The sequence below is a fragment of the Miscanthus floridulus genome, chromosome 14 (genome assembly GCF_019320115.1).
Source record: "Miscanthus floridulus cultivar M001 chromosome 14, ASM1932011v1, whole genome shotgun sequence".
In the NCBI taxonomy this organism is placed as follows: Eukaryota; Viridiplantae; Streptophyta; class Magnoliopsida; order Poales; family Poaceae; genus Miscanthus; species Miscanthus floridulus.
Genome location: NC_089593.1, coordinates 13,981,323 through 13,990,807, shown reverse-complemented (window position 1 = coordinate 13,990,807; position 9,485 = coordinate 13,981,323). Strand labels below are relative to the sequence as shown.

The 9,485-nt window shown below is 44.9% G+C and overlaps 1 protein-coding gene and 1 pseudogene across 1 annotated transcript; both read left to right on the top strand.

The window, feature by feature from the left end:
• The first annotated feature begins 2,507 nt into the window (after positions 1-2,507).
• On the top strand, positions 2,508-3,286 carry LOC136506124 (uncharacterized). Its single transcript, XM_066501243.1, has one exon. It carries the CDS (start codon positions 2,630-2,632, stop codon positions 2,996-2,998), a length of 369 nt encoding a protein of 122 aa, XP_066357340.1. The 5' UTR covers positions 2,508-2,629; the 3' UTR covers positions 2,999-3,286.
• Positions 3,287-4,064: 778 nt separating this feature from the next.
• LOC136503077 (putative disease resistance protein RGA3) lies at positions 4,065-7,777 on the top strand (annotated as a pseudogene).
• The last annotated feature ends 1,708 nt before the right edge of the window (positions 7,778-9,485 follow it).

Genomic DNA, 9,485 nt, shown 5'->3' with positions numbered 1-9,485 from the left:
CATTCACATATTCACCAAAGTTCGTGGAATTCATTAGTCTAAACCCCTGTTCCTATATTTGATGATGAAATTAAGTACATATGCAGGATATGTTGACAGTTTATGATTGACGTCAACGACCGTCAACATTGGTTTGGACTCACGGTGGAGATTTGGAATCTTAGGCAACTAGCCACGCCGTGGCGTTGGGTGTGGCCTTAGCTTATACCATGGAGATTTGTATATAGTATTCTTGAGCATCAGCGATGCCATGCACGAGGATGGTGCGGCCATGGGCCTGGGAGCAGAGCACGGTGCCCTCCCGCCGGGTGCCGCCGGCCGCCGCTGCCTCCTGCTTGTGCTGTAGTTTGGGTGGCTTGGCATTGTGCGGTCTCCCTCCGAACTCCCAAGGTGTTGTGGACGATGCGGCCGGAGCGCGCCTGGTGGCCGGCAGCAGAAATGGTCATTGTACGTGTCTCTGGCGGCAGACTGGCAGTGGCTGTTTTGCAATGTCATGGGTTTCTTCGGCCCAGCTCACTGTGCGCCCCGAACTGAATTCAGCCCATTCCAAGAAGGCCCACCACACCCCACAAGTTTTTATATATTGTTTGATGATTGAATATCGCTACGGAAATTAATTTCATTTTTCCTCTCAACAACTCCTCTACTGCGTGGTCACCACGTACACGGCCCGGATACCCTGTGACTTTCGTGCCTTGTGATCCACACGGTCGTCCTCTTGGAGAGAGTCCCATTTTTTTAAGTCCCACAGTTTGCACAAGTAATAATAAAAATTAAGGAGAAGAATCCTGACGATATGGTAAATAAAACATTTGAAGAAGAAACCAGCCAACCATCTCTATATTTTTGATGCACCATGCATGCCATTGTTATTACGCCGAAACGGCCGGTAATACGTTTCGGGCTTTCAGCTCGAGGTAGGGCAGGGCAAAACGCGTCGTTCGTTAGTTGGCAGGTACGGTGCTGGGTCATTGTGGCGTTGACTGAGCTGAGCTGGGCACAAACGGACACGGTAGGTCGGTAGGGAGCTACTAGGGGCGTAGCGTTCGCGCGGTGACGACGCGGCAGCGAGTCAGCGACGACTCCATTGCTCGTCGTGCACACGTCTTCCTTGCTATTCACAATGGCTGTATTTAGTTCGCGAAATTTGGAAATTTGGCTACTGTAGCATTTTCGTTTTTATTTGACAATTAGTGTTCAATCATGGACTAATTAGGCTCAAAACGTTCGTCTCGTGATTTCCAACCAAACTGTGCAATTATTTTTTTCGTCTACATTTAATGCTCAATGCACGTATCGCAAAATTCGATGTGATGGCTACTGTAGCACTTTTTGGGAAACTTTTTGGAACTAAACACAGTCTAAGCTAAGCAAAAATCACTTTACTAAAGTAGAGGACCAATGATGGAAACGCGCTTTACTAAAACAGTGCGCGTTTAGTTCGCGAATTTTGGGAATTTGGTTACTGTAGCACTTTCGTTTTTATTTGGTAATTAGTGTTCAATCATGGACTAATTAGGCTCAAAACGATCGTCTCGCAATTTCCAACCAAACTGTGCAATTAGTTTTTTTCGTCTATATTTAATGCTCCATACACGTATCGCAAGATTCGATGTGATGACTACTATAACACTTTTTGGGAAACTAAGGGGTCGTTTGGCACGGCTCCAAGAATGGCTTCAGGAGCCGTTTTACAGCTCCGTCAACCAAACGCCTCCGCACCGTTCAGCTCCTGGGAAGAAGCTCCGCGATTTCCGCTGAGACGAGCTAGGAGAGAGAAGAGGAGCCAAAAATACCTGCTTCTCTCAGCTCCGTCTCCATCTGGTAGACCCCATCACGCCCATGGTCAAGTTTGCCCCGTGGGAAGGCAAGGCCGGCGTGGGGAGGGACGACGGCGCGGCCGCACGGAGAGTGGTGGAGGCGGCGCGCTCGTTGGAGCGCAGGGCACGTGCGCAGGGGCGCCATGGCTGCGCAGTGCGTTGAGGCATCGGATCGCGGGGGTGTCATCGCGTCAATCTGCAGCCATGCGGCCATGCGGGCAGGGCGTCCATCTGATGGAGAAGAATGTGCGGTGGAGAAGGCAGAGAAAGAAAATGTGCGGTGGAGATCGGAGAAGATAAGACAGAGAAAGAAAAGGAAAGAGAAAAAAGAAAGAAAAAAGAAAAAGAAAATAAATAAGGGTATTATGGAGATTTTACCCTTTCTAACCTAGGAGAGAAGTTGTTTTTGCCAAATGGTTCAAAAAACTGTTTCAGCTCCTCAAGTGAATCTACTCCCCTAATAAAGCTACAACTGAAGCTGTTTTGGCTGGAGCCGGAGCTCTACCAAATGGGCCCTAAACAAGCACACAAAGACACACGGTGGCGTTCAGTCACTGACACGCAGTTTCCCTTCATTTCGGCTCCTTGTCTCCAAGCCACTGCACCGCCAGCCAGCCACCGCTGCTCGCCGCCTGTATAAAATCTCCTCTCCTACCTTACCTTCTCCATCACACATTCCACTTTCCACCGAACGACGACCACCCTCACCCGTCTCTCTCCATCATCCAAATCCACGCGCGCAGCAGCTAGCTACTCCTCCTCCTGACGACGACTCCGATCCACCGCTGCCGTCCTTCGCATCCGCAACAATGGCCTTCACAACAACCAAGCAGCAGCGACTCCGGCTCCGGCCGCCCCGCGGCAGCAGCTTCGTCCTCGCCGCGCCCACGCTCGTCCTCCTCCTCCTCATCTTCCTCGCTGTCTTCCCGCAGCCTTCCAGCTGCAGGCCTCTGCCTGCCGACGACCACCTACACAACAACGGCGTCGTCAAGGCCGCCGCCGCCACCGACGTGATACTGCTACCTCTACTACCCGCCGACGCCGAGACGACGACGATGGTGGTCGCGGCACCATCGTCCGGGCCCAGAGAGGACGATGAGGACCGTCACCAGTGGCTGCTGAATAAGAAGCCCCGGGGGAAGGCGCCGCCCTCCGCCCCCAGCAAGCGCACAAACTGATGATGATTTCTGTTCATCTTGACTCTTCTCTTGAGCATATGTGCTTTCCAGCGAGGCAAAATCTTCTTCTCTTTTCCCTTTTCTTTTCTTTGTTTCCTTTTCTTTTTCTTTATTATTTATTTAGGCTCTGTAACTGTCCTGCGTGCCTGACATGAGGACGCGGCAGATGACACACACTGATAGTAGTAGTTTTTCCTATTCCATTCATTCTTTTTTTTTGGCTTGACACAGTCTGCAGGATGTAAAAATAGATACATATACATTGTATAAGTAATAAGTTATATAAGTTCCAAGTTTTTCTGCTCTTCTGTTTTCTTATGGGGACGTGTAAATGGTTGCGACTTTGTTCAGCTTACAGAGGATCGCATCTTCATCGATAAGCAACCCCTGCGTCCTTAGCGCGAGAGTAATTTTTCTTTAATCTTGTCCGGTAAACTCTTTCCTCCTCACCTAAGCTAGTCCACAACTGTAAATGTATACTTCCTTCAATCAAAACATGCTTAACGCACACAGATTTGTGCTATAACTTGTACAACTCTGAGATCTGCATCCTTTTTTTTTCTTGTAAATATAGTTTGCTAATATAAGACTGGCATGTTAGTTACATTCATTATATAAAAAAAACAAGTTTTATACTAATATGTAACCATTTTTAAAACCATACATTTTTTTATATGTGTTGTTGAGAGTTGTGACCTTAAGTTAAAAATTTGATGTAGACTAAATTTAGTAGATAGACCTAAAGATGCATGCATGTTCTTGTCTTGTTCTTATTCTTGGATCGAAGCGATCGAGAGAGACCGGCAAGGCAACTAGGGGAGGGGGAGGGCATTCCGTCAACCATTTTGACCTCTGCAAGCATGGCTGACCTGCGAGACACGCAAGCCGCCCTGCACCTCCCCACCAGGCACAGGCACCACACACCAGCCACGCCGGCGAGGACAGGACAGCGAGTCGAGAGTGCGTGGGCGTCAATGCGCCGTGTTTTACGCGCTTTCCCTTTGCGTCCACGGGTATATGTCGACCATTTATTTATCCTAGAGTGGCTGATGGTGACTGTGGCACCATGGATACCACCATGCCAGTGCCACGGCAAGAGATGCCCCTACTCCTCCTGTCCAGGCTGGTGGCGACTCTAGCACAGTGGACACCATCACGCCAGCTGCTCCACAACAAGAGCAGGAGGATGTAGTAGATTCACAACATTGTTCACCTAGTAAGCTGGAGTTTCTAAGGGTGAATATGTCGAGTAGAATGAAAGCTATAGTTGAGGAGCTGAAGCTGTTGTGTGCTAAGGTCTCCGTCATTCTTAATCTAGAGCTATTGCATTCCAGCCGTAGCATAGCCCAGGCCATTGCTGCAGAACTACGTGCTTCTCACTTGAAGGAACAGGGCAATATACCCATTCTGGCCAACAATGATGTTAAGTCACGACCCAAAACCACCTCAGATATTTCAGAACCTCAACTGATTTTAGTGTGCCTAGACTGTTGAAGGATATTTTGGAATCCGAGTCTTTACGTGAACTCAATAAGGGGTTAAGCGGTACACCAGAGAAACAGATTGAACAAAAATTAAGATCTAAAAGATTTTTGCTTGTCCTGGATGATATGTGGGATACTGTTAATAAGGATGGATGGGACATGCTGCTGGCACCATTTAGAAAGGCCAAACAAAGGGTAACATATGCATGGTACTGGTCACAACTCGGTCTCCATCGGTAGCACAAATTGTAAAAAGAACTGATAGCACAATAGAGTTGGATGGTTTGGATCATGTGGCATTAATTTCGTGAGCTTTTCCGGTCATGTGTATTTGGTGGTGATAATAAGTCAAAAGAAGATCACAAAGAATTAGATGAGATTGGAGAAGACATAATGAAAAAAACTTAAAGGCCCCCCTCTTGCCGCAAAAAACGTAGGTAGACTACTGAGGAATAACCTGGATCGGCATCACTGGAAAAGAGTCCCAGATAGTAAAGAATGGGAACTACAAACTGGTGATAGTGACATTATGCCTGCATTAAGGCTTAGCTACGATTTTCTTCCTTTTCACCTACAACGCTGTTTTTCCTACTGCGCCCTGTTTCCGGAAGACTTTACTAGGCAACAGCTCATTCACTGGTGGATAGGTCTAGATATTCTACAGCCTGGTCCTCAAAATAGAAGAATCGAAGATATGGGATTGGCCTATTTGGATGACTTGGTTAACCATGGATTTATTATAAAAAAAAGATACTATAAGGCGAACACGTACTTGGTATATTATCCATGACCTCCTATATGATTTACGACTCAAGGTTGCATCACGCGAATGTCTTAGCTTAAATTCCTCTAAAGTGGTCCCAGCAGAAATTTGGCCATCTGTACGACACTTATCTATCATCATAGATGCTGTAGATGATGGAAAAATTGCCGATTTTATACGTGGGCTAAGTGAACTACTGTTAGGGAGAAGATTGAAGATTGATAACTTACAAACTTTGATGGTGTTTGGGAAATTGGATGAAAATTTCACTGTTTTTTTGGGAGATTTGATAAAAAAAGCAAGTGGCCTTCGTGTTGTGAACTTGGAAAAGATGCAGTCTCGCATGGAGTTCCCAACACTATGCCATCTACGTTACCTAAGGCTTGGGTGCAAATATATGCTCGTGAAATTCATCTACCAAGCATGCTTTCTAGGTTTTATCATTTAAGGATTCTGGGTCTGCAAGAATGGAATGGGATTAAATCTCATTTACCCAGAGACATGAGCAACCTCACAAAACTAAGCCATTTTAATGTCTGGCACCATGATTTTCACCCTCACATTTGTAATGTGGGAAAGCTACACTTATTGCAAGAGTTAACGAGATTTGTAGTAAAAAAGAAAGCACTGGGTTTGAACCATGGTTCTAAATCTCCGGCTATAGCGGCAGCTATAGCCGGAGATCTCCGCTGGACATGGCTGCAGCTAAGATATCTAACTTTTAGCGCTAGGTGTTGGAACCCGCTAATAGCCGGATATAGCACGCGAAATCCGCTAAACATTGCGTGATTTAGCGCCGCGAAGCTGTCGCACCTCACTGCTCCGCGCCGGCCTTCCGTCAGAGCAGCAGAGAGGGCCAGAGACGTGTTGCAGTGGAGAGAGATAGAGAATGCAGGCCAGAGGAGTCACAAGTTGGACCTTGGACAAGGAAACTAATAAAGAAAGAGTGCAGGCCTCGGTAGGAACGTGTGTGGCGAGGATTGATGAGGCTGTGATTATTAGTAGATAAGTAGCGGCGATAATATCGGCTATTAGCGGCTATAGCGGATTGACGAGGGTGCCGCTAAACTTTATATCCGGAGATTTAGAACACTGGTTTGAACTAAAGCAACTAGGAAAATTAATAAGCTAAGGCAGCTTCGAATTGATGGCCTTGAGGAAATAAACACAAAAGAAGAAGCAGCTGAATCTAAACTGATAGAAAAAACAATGGTTGCAAAGGTTAGATTTGGTCTGGGGGTTGCCAAACAACAAGCCCGATGTGAAAGGACTAGTTCTTGAAGGGCTTCAACCTCGAAATCTTCAAAGTTTGCACATTGATAACCCTGGAAGTCACTCTTTTCCAACATGGTTGGGTAGTAACCAGCACTCTCTCAAAGCTCTACAGCTTCTTCGTCTAAAAAATGTCAATTGGGAACTGTTTCCATCACTGGGGCACATGGAGATGCTTCGTGATGTAACACTGGAGTCTATGCCCAGACTAAAGGAACTTGGTCCAGGGTATTTTGGCAGGACGATAAAAAGCCTAACGCTAATTGGCTTGACAGGACTGGAAAACTCGGTTCCAGGAGACAATTGTCATTTGTTGTCATCACTGGAAAAGTTGACAATTCGTCGATGCTCTCGTCTCGTGTCGGGATACCCTCTCGTGAGTCTGTTCATTCAGCATTCCTCAATCCTGAGATGGTTGGAGACAGATGACTTGACTGGAGTCCTTGCTGAGCCCATCTGCCGCATCCTCTCATCCTCCCTCACCACACTAATCCTTTCTGGAAGCAAAGAAGTGGACCTCTTCACGAAGCAGCAAGAGGATGCCCTTGTGCTCCTCACCTCTCTCGAGAACCTCAAATTAATTTTTTTTTCGCAGTCTGCTGTGCCTCCCTGCTGGTCTGCATAGACTCGGCAACTTCAAGACTTCGGTCATCTTCCACTGTAACTCCCTCAGGTCGCTACCCGACGACGGTCTGCCTAGTTCACTCCAGGTGTTATATTGGCGTAAAAGCGGCAATAATGAGCTACGCATGGCATGCAAAAATTACATCCGTGACCAGCATCCCGGGATCAAGCTTCGAATCTGATAGCGTTTTGGTTCAAGTTTCTGTAATGTAACCTGATTACAGCGGCAAGGAATCATGTTTGTTTTCGTTTGGTTCCAGTGCGCTGCAAACAGGTATGGTGGAATCCCTTTACAGTCCTGTACAAATCCGATCACCAATCCTGTGCTCCCTTACAGCGTTTTCTGATTACGTTTGTAGTTCTATCAACCAAACACCAAGTGCACAGTTTGATTGGGGACGTAATGGAATGATGACGATTCCTATTTTGCTTGTCCATCATTCTACAACTACTTGCACATTTGCAAACCACATCATGGCTGTGGCTGGTGTCCTCCTCTTCTGGCCGGAAGGAAAATTCGGTAAGTACGACAAGTTAAATCTATTTTTGTGCAGTCAAATGTCCTCAGTTTTATGCACCTTTAAATGATTGCTTTTCCTACTTGTGGCTTCAGTCTTTCCACTTAGATTGATTTGAGGATATATGCTCTGAATCACCATAAAACTGCTTTTCTCTTCAGTTGGAATTTGATGTTCGACATGACTATATATATGAGTTGATTTCTTGACCCTGCAAGCTTACGGAATTGAGACAGAAAATAAACTCCAGCTTTTGAAACATGATAGATAAGTTTTTGTTGAGCAAGAACATGCTCATTGTTGCAACAGTGTTCATTGTAGTAAGATTTTCCTTTGGATTCAGAATAAATACAGAGCTTTTGGAACTGAGGAGCTTATCCAGCAGTTCAGTTCAGAGAATTAGTAAATACAGTTTTAGTTTTCCTTTTTCCGTTATGAGTTCGGATAACTATATATGACCGCCATTTCCATTTTTGTCTGCTTCTTTTTAGCCAACGGAATACATTTACTTTGGTCTCTTCTGCAGAAACAGCTTTCTTTGTTTAATGCGCTAGTAGCTTTCAAGACAACTCACACCTGCATTTCTCAACGAGGCATCAGTGTTTGGCTACTTTCCAAGCTTAGGCTTAGGGGAGCAAAAGAGCTTGGCATAACTGTGCAATCAGCAGCCACAAAATAAATCAACCAAAGAAAAATGGCAAGTGAGAAGAAATTCATCAGTCTGGCAATTGCAGTCAAATGAGAGTGATATAAGTTATGCACAGTATTTGACATGCAAAATATCTTGAAAATTGGTTCAGAGGAAAAAAAGGTTTGAAAGAATTATCTCCTTTCAGAGTTGCACTTTCAGTAATAAAGAGTAAAGAGAATGGAGTGGTTTCATGAAATTTTCTTAGTTGGCGCGCAGTTTTCGGATACGACAGTGGTTCAAGGAATTTTCTCAGTTGGCAGGTTCAGGACAGTGCGATGACTGATGACAGTGTTCATTGGGTCTGAGAACAGAGAATATATGGCACCAATTAATCCTTTCATGGAAGTCTTTTATAGTATTGGCATTTCCATTTACCAAGAATAGGAGGTGGTCATGCTTGTATGCTTTCCAAGTGTGATCACAAAAAAACTCCATTGTACATATGTGTGGATGTACCTATACCATTACTAATAATGCAAGATATGGAAATGGACCGTGTTGGTCCCGTGGTTTTTTACTCCTCATGTTGAGGAGGTTTTTCCACGTAAAATCATTGTCATTGCATACTTAACTTTGAATTCCTGTGGCTTTTCTATTGTCTGAATCCGTCATGCAATATTGCCTAACAAGCAGTAATAAATATGCAAGAATGCCCCGTATCTCGACATGAATGGAGTTAATTAATTAGATATTTCTCTACTACCAGAGGCATGCACATTCCCACTAGAATTTTGCATCACTTATATGTGTTCTTTATGTAAGTTACTCCAACTCTCCAAGTTATTGTTTGATGTTATTTCTGAAAAACTTGCGTAGTCAGGAGAACAAAGAGAAAAATGACACCCGAAAGAAAGAAGCACCACAAATTTGCCTACATAACATACATAATGCCACAAGGGTCCACGTTCATTTCATTTGTGACTTGTGAGCCTAGTGCTTCTATAAAGAATCACCTTTCAAGAAATTGAATTTGTCAAAATTTGACATTTGACTCCTTTTATTTTTAATGGGGCAATTTTTTATTGTCCGTACTCTCGAAAATGTGATATAGGACTAGGAGGATACATATATATTGGCCCTGGTTGATTAATTTTTCTTCTGCTGGGGTATGTAAACCAAATGAACCATTGTGCAT

Bases quoted from the DNA above. Each gene is read 5' to 3' on its own strand.
- LOC136506124 (XM_066501243.1), top strand. From the start codon at position 2,630: ATGGCCTTCACAACAACCAAGCAGCAGCGACTCCGGCTCCGGCCGCCC.